The sequence below is a fragment of the Mobula hypostoma genome, chromosome X1 (assembly GCF_963921235.1).
Source record: "Mobula hypostoma chromosome X1, sMobHyp1.1, whole genome shotgun sequence".
Taxonomy (NCBI): Eukaryota; Metazoa; Chordata; class Chondrichthyes; order Myliobatiformes; family Myliobatidae; genus Mobula; species Mobula hypostoma.
In genome coordinates, this window is record NC_086128.1 from 14,223,879 (window position 1) to 14,239,603 (window position 15,725).

At 42.6% G+C, this 15,725-nt stretch overlaps 1 protein-coding gene across 2 annotated transcripts in view; it reads left to right on the top strand.

The window, feature by feature from the left end:
- suox (sulfite oxidase) overlaps positions 1 to 14,961 on the top strand; it is a 52,584-nt gene extending 37,623 nt beyond the window's left edge. For both annotated transcript variants that reach the window (XM_063037957.1, XM_063037958.1), the window contains 2 exons: positions 4,526 to 4,706; positions 10,187 to 14,961. In XM_063037957.1, coding sequence (XP_062894027.1) covers positions 4,526 to 4,706; positions 10,187 to 11,632 — 1,627 coding nt within the window. In that variant the 3' untranslated portion in view covers positions 11,633 to 14,961. The remainder of the gene's footprint in view (positions 1 to 4,525; positions 4,707 to 10,186) is intronic.
- Positions 14,962 to 15,725: the final 764 nt, after the last annotated feature.

Below are 15,725 nucleotides of genomic sequence, written 5' to 3' on the forward strand. Positions count from 1 at the left end.
AACTTCTGCCATCTCTAAAGGGATCCTACCACCAGGCACATCTTCTGCTCACCACTCTGCTTTTTGCAAGAATCTCTCTCTCCGCAACTCCCTTGTCTGCTCGTCTGTCCCCACCCTAGTATTTATCCCTGCAACTGGATGAAGTGTTACACTTGCCCTTGTACTTCTTCCCTCACTACTATTCTGGGCCCTAAGTGTGCCTTTCAGGTGAGGCAGCACTTCTCATGTGAATCCATCGATGTCATTTATTGCATCTGGTGCTCTAGTGTGGCCTCTCTACATCGGTATGAGACCTACCATAGATTGGGGGATCATTTCTTCAAGCACCTTCACTCCATCTGCCATAACAGTCGGGATCTCCTGGTGGCCACCCATTTTAATTCCATTTCCCATTCTTCCACTGATGTGTCTGTCCACGCCTCTTCTACTGCCAAGTTGAAGCCAGATGCAGATTGGAGGAACAACACCTCATATTCTGTTTTAGTAGTCTTTAACCTCAGAATATCAACATCAATTTCTCTAACTTCTGGCAACCATTCCCTTCTGTCAATCCCCCCCCCCCCCCCACACACACACACACACTACCACCACCACCTGTGGCACCTTTACCGGTCCTCTTTCCACTCCCCTGCCCTCTTGACCTGTCCCACTCTCACACCACCTTCTCTTTATTCCGTGGTCTACTGTCCTCTCCTATCAGAGTCCTTCTTCTGAAGCCTTTTGCCTCTCCCTCCTATCACTTCTCAGCTTCTCACATCATTCCCATTTTCCCCATTCTCCTGCCTTTCTCCTCTCACCTGGATTCCTCTCTCACCTGCCAACTCATGCTCCTTCCCCCTCCCTCACCCTTTTATTCTGGATTCTACCCACTTTCTTTCTAGTCCTGGTGAAGGATCTCAGCCCAAAAAGTCAACTGTTCATTTCTCCCCATAGATGCTGCCTGACCTGCTGTTCCTCCATGTTACTTCATAAATATCCTTTTGTTTTAAAAGGGAAAAACCAGGATGCGGCTTTTCTTTCCTCCTCTTTCAAAGAATGGAGTTTCTCTTCCTCTGCCATTGATGCTGCCCTCGTCTGCATCTCCTCCATTTCCTAAACATCTGTGCTCACCCCAACTTCCTGCTGCCTTAATGATAGAGTTCCTCTTGTCCTTACCTACCACCCCATGAGCCTCAGCATTCAACACATCATTCTCTGCACTTTTCACCATCTCCAAAGGCATTCTACCTCTAAGCATATCGTTACCTCCCTCCTCTCTCTGCTTTCCACAGCAATTGTTCCCTCCATGATTCACTTGTCCATTTGTCCCTCCCAGCTAATCTCCCTCCCAGCACTTGTCTCTCCAAGCAGCCAAAGTGCTACACCTGCCCATTCAATTCCTCCCTCACCTCCATTCAGGGCCCCAAACAATCCTTTCAGGTGAGGCAACACTTCACCTGCAAATCTGCTGGCGTTGCCTATTGTGTCTGGTGCTCCCGATGTGGTTTTGTCTAGCACCTCCGCTCTGATCACCAAAAGCGGAACTTCTTTGTTGCCAAACATTTTAACTCTGACTCCCATTCCTGTTCCGACATGTCGGTCCATGGCCACCTCTTGTGCAATGATGAGGCCACCCTCAGGGTGGAGGGGCAATACCTTGTATTCTGTCTGTGTAGCCTCCAACCTGATGGCATGAATATTGATTTCTCCTTCTGGTAAAAAAAATAAATTCCCTCCCCCGCCCTCTTCTATTCCCCACTCCTCTTGCATCCCCCACTTCTTCCCTTTCTCCTGTGGTCTACTCTTCTGTTCTATCATATTCTTTCCTCTCCAGCCTTTACCTTTCCTACCCACCTGGCCACCTATCATCTTCTAGCTATCCTCCTTCTCACCCCCCCACCCCACCTTTTTATTCTGGCGTCTTTCCCCTTTCTTTCCAGTCCTGAAGATGGGTCTTTGCCTGAATATTCATTTCCATAAATGCTGCCTGGCCTACTGAGTTCCTTCAGCATTTTGTGTGCTACTTTGAATTTCCAGCTTCTGCAGATTTTCTCGTGTTTATGATCTCCCTCACCATTCTGGTTTATGTATTACACCAGTCCCTCAACATAGTTGACTGAAATAGCTGCACTTGCTGCTCAGTGATATCAAACTGGTACAAATAAAGTGGTTTATTAAGAAGGTCTCTTAGCACTCTCTCAAGCACTCTCTGCCTCTGTCTTCCAAATATTGATAATGCATGTCCCCAGATAGGTAGAATCTGAATATGTGACCCTTTACAAAGATGAGATCATAGAAGAAATATTGTTGAAAGCTGAATTTTCTGTCTGCATGTCATGTCACTCAAGGCAAAAATTGAAAAAAATGAGAATAGGACTAGAGGTAACGGAAAATGGTTGGTTGGAAAATCTTTATGCTTGATTTAAATTGGTACCAAGAGTGATCTCACTGAGCTGGTTGAGAGTAAAGAAGCATTGGAAGAGGAATAGAGTGGCTGCCTGTTGTCACCGATGAACTGGACTTTGAAAACTTGCACTTGTTCCTCAATAACACTTCATTTACATGTGCACAAGTAAATAGCATTGCCTGTCGCCAAACTGTTCTGAAGTTTGAACAAAAAAATGCCATTTTTATACTGAATACTGTTAGTGACTAATTGGTAATTTGATAATTGATCATGCAAATAAGGAATTTGAACATCCACAAACCACATTACAAACAACAGGAATTCTGCAGATGCTGGAAATTCAAGCAACACACATCAAAGTTGCTGGTGAATGCAGCAGGCCAGGCAGCATCTCTAGGAAGAGGTGCAGTCGACGTTTCAGGCTGAGACCCTTCGTCAGGACTAACTGATGCGTTCACCAGCAACTTTTATGTGTGTTGCCACATTACAATAATACTGGTGTTAATAGCCAATATAATCTACACGTTAAAGACCAATTCAAGATTAGTAAAGTAACTATCCAACAGTAAATGTCACCCTAGAATCCTTCGTTTCCATCTTGTCTTGGTATGCCAAATGGCTCCAGCACAATGCCCTTACAATGGGAAGCTAATATGCTCTTCAAAAGCCACTCTTGCCTGGGGTGAGTGCACACTATATTTAAACTATTCTTGCCTGGACATTATCTTAACTCTTGGCTTGCCACAAATTCCACATGACCTGTTCAAAAGCTGAAGAGAGCATGAGAATATTTGCCACTGTCATAAAATGCTTCTGAATGTGCTAGTTTCTAGTTATAAATCAGTTTGTCTTGCAGGCTTGCATGGTTTTGCATGTTTTATTCCAAGCAGCAGTCTCAAGAACTACAGCGCCACCAACAGAGGTGATTGATACAGTTTTCTAAACCCAAATGTAATTTGAGAAGTTCATCAGTGCATTTTTATCATCTCCTGTAACTACAACCTGACCTCCTCAAAACTTACTCATAGCATTGTCCTCTGAAATTTTCCCAACAGTATTTAATTTTTCAGTGTATTGTAAAAGAACCCTACAATTGTAACAAGAACTCTAACCTGAGTGTGAGTTATTGCAGTGTTATAAACAGATGAATAATGGAGAAAATTTGGTCAACAGTTTACAGTTTATCAGCAGTACAAGACTTGACACACACATGCTTAAAATGTTAGGAAAAACAACAAGTTTGTAATCTTAGATTTTTTTTTTCATAATTGTCTGTTTGGTTTCTTCATGCTAATGAATGCCAGTCATCACGGTAATTCGTGTGGAGGCAGGAACCTGCAGTTCATTTAAGAATGTCCCACAGACTGGATCCAGAAGAGTTTGGAAGCTATCTATTGTAATGAAAATTTGTTTTGGAATGTGTGCTATGTAGGTGTGTACAGGTTGAGCGTCAGTTATCTGAATTGTTTTGGATTTTGGAATATTTGCATCTATACAATGAGATGCTTTGAGGATTTGACCCAAGTCTAAACACAAAATCCCACTTACATTACATATATAGTTTATGTATGGCTGGTGTGAAGCTCACAGAGTGAACTCAGAGTCCGCAGTCAGAGCACAGTCTGACGTAATGGAGCAGGGTCCTCCACAGACTATAGGAGGTGAATAGCTGTCCCCAACTGCGTCTATTACCAGGTTCCAGCACTGTGATTGGCTTCATATCCGCTATCAATTTCAAACAGCTGCCCATTCCACAGCAACTACGATGTGAGGGAGTGAAATTTCATATATTTTAAATAATTTTGTGCATGAAACAATTACCTTCAATTTTCAGTTAATCGTGATGGATTTTGCTTGCTTCTAGATCAGCATACTGTTAAGCGGCCTATGTTCACTCCTACAATGACAAATCCACTCTTTCAGTACACAATCAAGATCTTTATTTTTCACTTTATACAGTGTTTTTCAACTTTTCATTGGTTTCTGTTCATTACATATGTGAAGTCACTTCTCAAAACTGGCTGTGGTACACAGAGACTTGCGCATCAGCTAGGAACCTCTCCAGTGCTTTGCGAAATTTCCCATTTGGATTTTGGATAAGGGGTACTCAACCTGTATTACTTCATGCTTCGTTTTTAGAGTGTGGATAGACGCTGCTGGAATGCTCCCACAAGCATGCTCAGTACGATGGAAGAAAACTGCTACTAATCAGGACAAAAGTGCAAGCGACCAGTTCCATAATGCACGATGGAGATACATGGTTCTGGGGGCCCTGGCTGGTACGGGTGCCATGCTAGCTTATGGATGGTATGGAAAACAGGTATGTAGAAAAATATATTATCACTTTACTAACATGTTTGGTTCACTCATATATTAGAAACAGAAATCTATAGCACGTTACGGGCCCTTTGGCCCACAATGTTGTGCCAACCATGAGACTACCTAGAATTTCCAAACCACGTAGCCCTCTGTTTTTCTAAGCTCCATATACCTATCTAAGAGTCTCTTAAAAGACCCTATTGGATCCGCCTCTACCACCGTTGCTGGCTGTGCATTCCACGCACTCACCACGCTCTGTTTGGGAAAACTTTCCTCTGATGTCCCCCTTGTACCTACTTCCAAGCACCTTAAAACTGTGCCCCCTCGTGTTAGCCATTTCAGCCTTTGGGATAAATCCTCTGACTATCCACACGATCAATGCCTTTCATCATCTTATACACCTCTATCAGGTCATCTCTCATCCTCCGACTATTGAAGCAACAGTTGACATTTTTGTTTGTGTTGTCTCTATTATCTTTTCGTTATTAATCAGTGCCACCCCTTAATTCTGCAACATGAATAACTGTGTTACCAGTTCACAGTATTCGTAGAACATAGAACGTGGAACACTACAGCACAGTACAGGCACATCAGCCCATGATGCTGCGCCTGCCTTTTAAGTTACTCCAAGGTCAATCTAACCCTTCCTTCCTACATGGCCTCCCATTTATTTTCTATCGTTCATGTACCTATCTAAGAGTTTCTAAAATATCCCAAATTATCTGCCTCAACCACTACCCCAGCAGGACCTGTATAGATTGGCTGGGTTGCACCTGAACTCGAGGGGGAGCAATATCCTTGCAGGTAGGTTTGCTAGCATGGTTTGGGAGGGTTTAAACTAATTTGCAAGAGGGATGGGACCCGGAGCGATAGAGCAGTGAAAGAAGTGCATGGAGTAAAGCCAGATCTAACATACGGAGAGGCTTTGAGGAAAGAGAAGCAGAATAAACGGTGTAAAGACAGTAAGGTAGAAGGGCTGAAGTGTGTGTACCTCAATGCAAGAAGCATCAGGAACAAAGGTGATGAACTGAGAGCTTGGATACATACATGGAATTATGATGTAGTGGCCATTACAGAGACTTGGCTGGCACCAGGGCAGGAATGGATTCTCAATATTCCTGGATTTCAGTGCTTTAAAAGGGAAAGAGAGAGGGGAAAAGGGGAGGAGGAGTGGCATTACTGGTCAGGGATACTATTACAGCTACAGAAAGGGTGGGTAATGTAGCAGGATCCTCTTTTGAGTCAGTATGGGTGGAAGTCAGGAACAGGAAGGGAGCAGTTACCCTATTGGGGGTATTCTATAGGCCCCCTGGTAGCAGCAGAGATACAGAGGCAGATTTTGGAAAGTTGCAAAAATAACAAGGTTGTTATCATGGGTGACTTTAACTTCCCTAATATTGATTGGCACCTGATTAGTTCCAAGGGTTTAGCTGGGGCAGGGTTTGTTAAGTGTGTCCAGGATGGATTCCTGTCACAGTATGTGGACAGGCCGGCTAGGGGGAATGCCATACTAGATCTAGTACTCGATAATGAACCGGGTCAGGTCACAGATCTCTCAGTGGGTGAGCATCTGGGGGACAGTGACCACCGCTCCCTGGCCTTTAGCATTATCATAGAAAAGGATAGAATCAGAGAGGACAGGAAAATTTTCAATTGGGGAAGGGCAAATTATGAGGCTATAAGGCTAGAACTTGCGGGTGTGAATTGGGATGATGTTTTTGCAGGGAAATGTACTATGGACACGTGGTCGATGTTTAGAGATCTCTTGCAGGATGTTAGGGATAAATTTGTCCCGGTGAGGAAGATAAAGAATGGTAGGGTGAAGGAACCATGGGTGACAAGTGAGGTGGAAAATCTAAACACAAAATAATCTGCAGATGATGGGGTCAAAGCAACACTCACAACACGCTGGAGGAACTCAGCAGGTTGGGCAGCATCCGTGGAAAAGATCGGTCGACGTTTCGGGCCGGAACCCTTCGTCAGGACTGTAGGGAGAAGGGGCAGAGGCCCTATAAAGAAGGTGGGGGGAGGGTGGGAAGGATGGTAGGTTCCAGGTGAAAAACCAGTAAGGGGAAAGATAAAGGGGTGGGGGAAGGGAAGCAGGGAGGTGATAGGCAGGAAAGGTGAAGAAGGAATAGGGGGAAACACAATGGGTAGTAGAAGGAGGCTGAACCATGAGGGAGGTGGTAGGCAGCTGGGGGAGGGTACAGAGTGAAATAGGGATAAGGGAAGGGAGGGGGAGGGAATTACCGGAAGTTGGAGAGTTCTATGTTCACAGCAGGTCTGAGTCAGGATGTGGTCGAAGAGTCGGAGAGAGGCGGAGATCACAGAGGGGGAGCAGTGAGAGGGGGCCTCACTGAACTCCCGTCGAAGAGAAGATTTAAACTTCTTCAGGGTAGGCATACTTTGAGGAGACTTCGCAGCGGAGTCCCCCCTCTGTCCGCCAAAACAGTCAGAATCTCCCACTAGCCACCCACTTCAACTCTGCTTCCCACTCCCATTCAGATATATCCATACATGGCCTCCTCTACTGCCATGATGAGGCTAAACTCAGGTTGGAGGAGCAACACCTCATATACCGTCTAGGTAGTCTCCAGCCCCTTGGTATGAACATAGAATTCTCTAACTTCCGGTAATTCCCTCCCCCTCCCTTCCCCTATCCCTATGTCACTCTGCCCCCTCCCCCAGCTGCCTCCCACCTCCCTCTTGGTTCCGCCTCCTTCTACAACCCATTGTGTTTTCTCCTATTCTTTCTTCATCTTTCCTGCCTATCACCTCCCTGCTTCCCTTCCCCCACCCCTTCATCTTTCTCCTTACTAGTTTTTCACCTGGAACCTACCAGCCTTCCCACCCTCCCCCAACCTTCTTTATAGGGCCTCTGCCCCTTCCCCCTACAGTCCTGACGAAGGGTTCCGGCCCGAAACGTCGACTGATCTTTTCCACGGATGCTGCCTGACCTGCTGAGTTCCTCCAGCGTGTTGTGAAGTGGAAAATCTAGTCAGGTGGAAGAAGGCAGCATACATGAGGTTTAGGAAGCAAGGATCAGATGGGTCTATTGAGGAATATAGGGAAGCAAGAAAGGAGCTTAAGAAGGGGCTAAGAAGAGCAAGAAGGGGGCATGAGAAGGCCTTGGTGAGTAGGGTAAAGGAAAACCCCAAGGCATTCTTCAATTATGTGAAGAAAAAAGGATGACAGGAGTGAAGGTAGGACCGATTAGAGATAAAGATGGGAAGATGTGCCTGGAGGCTGTGGAAGTGAGCAAGGTCCTAAATGAATACTTCTCTTTGGTATTCTCCAATGAGAGGGAACTTGTTGATGGTGAGGACAATATGAGTGAGGTTGATGTTCTGGAGCATGTTGATATTAAGGGAGAGGAGGTGTTAGAGTTGTTAAAATACATTAGGACGGATAAGTCCCCGGGGCCTGACGGAATATTCCCCGGGCTGCTCCATGAGGTGAGGGAAGAGATTGCTGAGCCTCTGGCTAGGATCTTTATGTCCTCGTTGTCCACAGGAATGGTACCAGAGGATTGGAGAGAGGCGAATGTTGTCCCCTTGTTCAAAAAAGGTAGTAGAGATAGTCCGGGTAATTATAGACCAGTGAGCCTTACGTCTGTGGTGGGAAAGCTGTTGGAAAAGATTCTTAGAGATAGGATCTCTGGGCATTTAAAGAATCATGGTCTGATCAGGGACAGTCAGCATGGCTTTGTGAAGGGCAGATCGTGTCGAACAAGCTTGATAGAGTTCTTTGAGGAGGTGACCAGGCATATAGATGAGGGTAGTGCAGTGGATGTGATCTATATGGATTTTAGTAAGGCATTTGACAAGGTTCCACACGGTAGGCTTATTCAGAAAGTCAGAAGGCATGGGATTCAGGGAAGTTTGGCCAGGTGGATTCAGAATTGGCTTGCCTGCAGAAGGCAGAGGGTGGTGGTGGAGGGAGTACATTCAGATTGGAGGATTGTGACTAGTGGTGTCCCACAAGGATCTGTTCTGGGACCTCTACTTTTCGTGATTTTTATTAATGACCTGGATGTGGGGGTAGAAGGGTGGGTTGGCAAGTTTGCAGATGACACAAAGGTTGGTGGTGTTGTAGGTAGTGTAGAGGATTGTCAAAGATTGCAGAGAGACATTGATAGGATGCAGAAGTGGGCTGAGAAATGGCAGATGGAGTTCAACCTGGAGAAGTGTGAGGTGGTACACTTTGGAAGGACAAACTCCAAGGCAGAGTACAAAGTAAATGGCAGGATACTTGGTAGTGTGGAGGAGCAGAGGGATCTGGAGGTACATGTCCATAGATCCCTGAAAGTTGCCTCACAGGTGGATAGGGTAGTTAAGAAAGCTTATGGGGTGTTAGCTTTCATAAGTCGAGGGATAGAGTTTAAGAGTCGCGATGTAATGATGCAGCTCTATAAAACCCTGGTTAGGCCACACTTGGAGTACTGTGTCCAGTTCTGGTCGCCTCACTATAGGAAGGATGTGGAGGCATTGGAAAGGGTACAGAGGAGATTTACCAGGATGCTGCCTGGTTTAGAAAGTATGCATTATGATCAGAGATTAAGGGAGCTAGGGCTTTACTCTTTGGAGAGAAGGAGGATGAGAGGAGACATGATAGAGGTGTACAAGATAATAAGAGGAATAGACAGAGTGGATAGCCAGCGCCTCCTCCCCAGGGCACCACTGCTCAATACAAGGGGACATGGCTTTAAGGTAAGGGGTGGAAAGTTCAAGGGGGATATTAGAGGAAGGTTTTTTACTCAGAGAGTGGTTGGTGCGTGGAATGCACTGCCTGAGTCAGTGGTGGAGGCAGATACACTCGTGAAGTTTAAGAGACTACTAGACAGGTATATGGAGGAATTTTGAAGGTGGGGGCTTATATGGGAGGCAGGGTTTGAGGGTTGGCACAACATTGTGGGCCGAAGGGCCTGTACTGTGCTGTACTATTCTATGTTTTGACATTCCACACACCCACCACTCTCTTACCTCTGAGATCCCCTATAATTTCTTCCAGTCACCTTAAATTATGCCCTCTGTCTTGGCAATATTTTTAAAGAGGATTATATACTGTATTCCATGTTAAAGAGATTGAATGTTCAATCTTGTCTCTGCTTCTGCCAACTCCCACCTGATTTTTCTTTTTTTGCTGAAAATGCACACTTATGAGGATACATTTTTCTGTGAAAATAGTAATCATCTCATTCCATGATTAATTGGCCATTATTTTTGGGTGGGCTTGGAAGATGAGTACATAGCAGTGATGATTGTGGTTGAGGACAAATCTGAACTTTCCCTAGATGGACTTTAGGAGTCGGTGTCTGGAACCAGTCAAGCAGGGGAGCCTGCTGACTTTGCCCTTTTCCCACCCACATCTAAGTGGTGAGATCTATTACGTTGTTCCAATTGCCATACTGGGCTAAAAGTATGAGTTTTAGTATTTTACTCATGCAAGATAAATGACTTTTATTTTGTCTTTTCATTACAGGAAGCAGAGCTGAAACCAGAATTATCACTTAACAATAAGGCTCAAGTATCTTATCCAATTTATACCAGGCAAGATGTGGCCAAGCATAAAACTATGGAAAGTGGAATATGGGTAACCTACAAATCTGAAGTGTACGATATTACAAATTTTGTGGAAATGCATCCTGGGGGTGATAAGATTTTGCTTGCTGCTGGAGGTGCCCTTGAACCATTTTGGTCTATGTATGCTGTCCATAAACAAGAACATGTTTACCAGATTCTTGAAGAGTACAAAATTGGGGAATTGAGCCCTCAAGATGCACAGGTGACTGTTGATGCAGCTGATCCTTATGGGAATGAGCCATTGAGACACCCGGTTTTAAAGGTGAATAGTATTAAGCCATTTAATGCAGAACCACCACTAGAGCTTCTATCTGAAAATTATCTTACTCCAACTGAAATCTTCTTTGTACGAAACCACCTGCCTGTCCCAGAGGTTGATCCAAAAAATTTCAGTTTAAAGATTGAGGGAGAGGGAATGAAATCCATTCAATTGACTCTCCACGACATTCAAACCAAGTTCCCAAAGCACACAATTACTGCTGCATTGCAATGTGCTGGCAATCGGCGCTCTGAAATGAATGTGGTGCGTCAAGTGAAGGGACTAAATTGGGGGTCAGCAGCTATTGGTAATGCAAAATGGACTGGAGCTAAACTTTCTGATGTCCTTAAGTATGCAGGGCTCCCAGAGAACACAGATGCTAAACATGTCCAGTTTGAGGGACTTGATAAGGATATAACTGGGTCACCCTATGGGGCCTCTATTCCTATTCGTAAAGCACTCAACAAAGATGGTGATGTGCTTCTTGCCTACGAAATGAACGATGAAGCTTTATCCAGGGATCATGGCTTTCCACTACGTGTTATTGTTCCAGGAGTGGTAGGAGCACGTAATGTGAAGTGGTTGAGCAAGATTGTAGTAAGTAAAGAAGAAAGCAAGAGCCATTGGCAAGTGAATGACTATAAGGGGTTTTCTCCTTCTGTGGACTGGGACAATGTTGATTTCAGTTCTGCTCCAGCAATTCAAGAATTACCCATCCAGTCTGTCATCACAGCACCTTCCAATGGTGAGCATCTCAGTTCAGACATGGATGAGATCACAGTGAAAGGCTACGCATGGAGTGGAGGTGGCCGAGAAGTGATCCGGGTGGACATCTCACTGGATGGTGGGCAGACTTGGCATGTGGCTGACTTGAATGGGGTGAAGCCAAATGAAGGGCAAGCTTGGGCCTGGAAATTATGGCAACTCACTGTGCCTCTGCCAAAAGACCAGAAAAACCTTGAGATCATTTGCAAGGCTGTGGATAACCAGTACAACGTGCAGCCAGATACTGTTGCACCCATCTGGAATTTACGAGGAGTCCTCAATAATTCCTGGAGTCGAGTGAAAGTTACAATCAAAACATAATGATTAGAAACTGCTTCTGAATCCATAATGTGAGATTTGTGCACAGTTGCAGCAGACCATTAATTTAGTCTAGGTGTCAGCACATCTTGGTAATACTCTTGTCTCTATTGAAGATTGTGGGATTATGTCCCATTCTAGAAGCTGGTATTAAGTTTGCAAAGGCACTTTAGTTCAATGTTGACTTCATGCTATTTGAACATAAAGATAAACCAACCCAACTGCTTTCCTCGGGTGAATGTCAAAGTTCTGTCAAACTCATTAAGGAGAAATATATTAGCATTCATCCCTCCATCAGTATCATTTCTTTAAATTAACCGATAATTATCACATTGTTTTCAGGGAGGTTGATATGCACTGATTGTGTGCTGTATTTCTTGAGTTACAATAATGTCTTTAGAAAAAATTCATTTGTTGTGAAATGCTATGGGGCATTCTAACGTTGTGAGCCAAGCTATCCAAATTCAGTGCCTCCATGTGTCTGGTCTATTAAAGCATGATTCCTGCACCATCATACATCTCTTGTCATGATGGCATTAATTACAAATAGCCTACTTTTTAATTCAACACCACATTAGTTATGTTTCAGAATTTAACGAGCATGATTTTTTTTTTACTTTTATCTCTGCTTAATTTGTCTTTCTTCCGTTTGAAAAACCTTGCCCAAAAAAATCTGAATTGAGAGTAGAGCAATTAATGCTCATGAAAATAGTTAAAAAGTAACACAATGAAGTTCTGTTTCCTGCATTTATGTTGACTCTTCTTATTTTTAAAATTTGTACGTGGAAGAAGCACTGAAATGACCATGATGATAATTTTCAAAGTATCAGAGCAGATAATGAACATTGTTCTGTTTTTACAGTGGTGACTCCACTTAAAGTGATTCAGTAAGGATGAGCATTCTGGATATTCTTAAAGTGGTGAAAGATGCTATCATATTCTGTCTTCCAATTTGTCACTTGTTCATCTGTTGCTTTTTTTTTGAATCATCTTTCCCAATGGAATGTTAAATCATTGACAATTATAAAATGTTTCTTTAAATGTTCACTATTTTAAAATCAGCTGGCTAAACTCATCAAATTTCCCGGTCTATTTTTGCCAATTCATAAATGGCTTTAAGTTCAACTTTTAGTTTCCATTTGAATCATGTAATGAATGCACAATTTTCTCTGGGCTCATTTTGTTAGAAGCCTGAAGAGCTAATAGCTTGGTAGCTTACTTAATCAAAATAAAATTTCAGAAAATGTCTATCCTTGCCTTGCTGTGAAGATTATTTTCCTGAAGGAAGAGACAATATGCAATGAATCTAACTGTATTTGAGTTGCAGTGAGTCAAATAAACATTTAGAGTTGGGGTGAGGGGGAAAGAAATAACACATTAAAAAAATCACACCCAAATGAGGTTGCATTGGGTATAAATCTGTGCCCAAGACATGAACAAATTTGTTGCATGTATTTTTGTTTTGGGGAGATTCGATGCAAGTATTTTCTCTTTCTTGTTGTTTATTAACTTCCCTTTTATTACCTTGGTCATAGAGATTTAGGTGTGTGGTTAAGATGTCCCAGCAAAGCCCAGGTAGTACTCTAAAACCAGCCAATAAAATCAGCACCAGTACCCTTGGTATAATACTTTATACTTTATTGTCGCCAAACAATTGATACTGGAATGTACAATCATCACAGCAATATTTGATTCGGCGCTTCCCGCTCCCTGGATTACAAATATTAAATATTACAAATATTTAAAATAGTAAAAATTTGTAAATATTAAAAATTTAAATTATAAATCATAAATAGAAAATTGAAAAATGGAAAGTAAGGTAGTGCAAAAAAACTGAGAGGGAGGTCCGGATATTTGGAGGGTACGGCCCAGATCCGGGTCAGGATCCGTTCAGCAGTCTTATCACAGTTGGAAAGAAGCTGTTCCCAAATCTGGCTGTACTAGTCTTCAAGCTCCTGAGCCTTCTCCCGGAGGGAAGAGGGACAAAAAGTGTGTTGGCTGGGTGGGTCGTCTCCTTGATTATCCTGGCAGCACTGCTCCAACAGTGTGCGGTGTAAAGTGAGTCCACGGACGGAAGATTGGTTTGTGTGATGTGCTGCGCCGTGTTCACGATCTTCTGCAGCTTCTTTCAGTCTTGGATAGGACAACTTCTATACCAGGAATATTGCTCATCCATTGCTTAAGCCCGCCAATTTCCATTTGGCAACTTCTGCCTTGTTACTAGATTTAAATGAGCATTTGGAGTTTGTCTGCTTCCCACTGTTCTGTGGCATCCAGCACTTTGTTTCCTTCGTTTATACTTCATTTCGATGCCTTGTAATGGAAAGAATGAAAACCTCAAAATGGGGAGGGGGTGAAACACTGAAAATTTAAAAACTTTTAATGTTGAGAGCAGAAGTTGAGCGGAAATTGAATTTTAACTGTATAAAAATAAAGCTTGTGTTAAACTTTCCACAGCAGAAACTGCTTCGTCATTAATGTTAAATTTTAAGTGAGTAATATGTTTATTCATTATTTCACTTTATAATGTAGGCATAGTACATCATTCTAATATCCTAGTTTCTTAATATAGCTATGTTCATCATTGATTATATGTAAGGAAATGATGAAAATGCTACCAGTTCTGAACAGAGACTTAAATGAGCATTTCATGTGTGCTCCCTCAAAGTGGAAATGTCTACAGATTAATAAATTCCATTAAAGGTTTTGAATGACTGTTGGGCAATCAACATTTGGTGCAAGATGCTGCTTCATTCCTGAATTGGGGTGAGAGAAATGTATCAAAAAACTTGTAATGAAGGCACAAGATTTTAAGTACATTTGAAAGTTCTGTGGACTATCTCTATTAACATTCAGTGATTCTAATCACTCAAAGAAAGGTTACTTTATTTCCTCTTTCTTTAATCGAGTCTTGTGATTTTGAAACATTAAAGGAAATCTGCTGATGCTTAAAATTCCAAGAGCTCAAACTGCTTCTCAAGCAGTCCCACAGGGTCAAAGAGTTCTCGATGCAACATTGTATCTCTGCCAAAAGGGCAATGTTCTGAAATTATTCACGTTTTTTTGTAACTCTGTGTTGAAATAAGGAACTTCATTGCATGTAGCTTTATGCTTAAGTAAGGGAATTGTTTGTGTTTTGCTTGTTACCTCTGACACAGTGATGGAAAATATTTTGATTTTCTGCTCCTGTTCAATTGATGTATTTGGAGTCCAGAATCTGAGTGTGATAATGCATTTGAGACATCAGTCCCATTACAAGCTGTTCATTTTTTCTCCATTATGCTTCCAAGAAGGGTATTGCTGGTTTAGTGGCTAAGGAGAGGAACTAATGTGCATAAAAATTTATTGCATAGATGAAACATTGTGAATTTGATCTGTTGAGATTTTGAGCATTAAAATGTGCATTAAATACTAACAAGTTTAAGTAGATAATAAAAGCTACATAACAAAATCAGGAAATCTGCAGATCTTCAAATCAAAAGTTTGTTATGATAACAGAAAGCTGTCAATGACACGTGGAGCTCCCTGTTGATCGGGTAGATTTGAATCAGCATAATATTTGAGGGCAGCAAAGACCTACACTTTTGTTGAGCTTGGAACATGCTGCCTGATGTAACGTACAATCAGGTGCCTCTTGTATGTACTTCATAAATATATGCAATTTTTTAAAAAGCATCTACCTTGTCATCTAAAAAATTTGTATGTTTAGGAAATTAATTTCCATGTTATTTTTCTGGCCTCCTTTCTCAGGATATGAGGTTGTTTCAGTTTTTGTTTTTTTGCCAATCAATTGTGTGGAAAGATTTTTTAATCTAAATCAAGAAAATTACAAAATGGCAGGGATCCTTTAGCATGATGGTATTGTCTGATTGTAAGCACGTTGTAGACCTACTTGATAAATTGCCAATATTGTTGGTCCTGCAGTGGAATTAATTTGCTGCTATTGACAGGAGGGGCCGAGGGTTGGAGGGGCATCTGTAGGTTGAGGTGAGATGCCTTGTATTAAACAGCCATTTTGTGCAATTGCTCTATTTCTATCTCGGAGTTTGTGGTGTGAAGCTTTCAGTGCCTCCCTATGTTGGAGAAATATCATTGA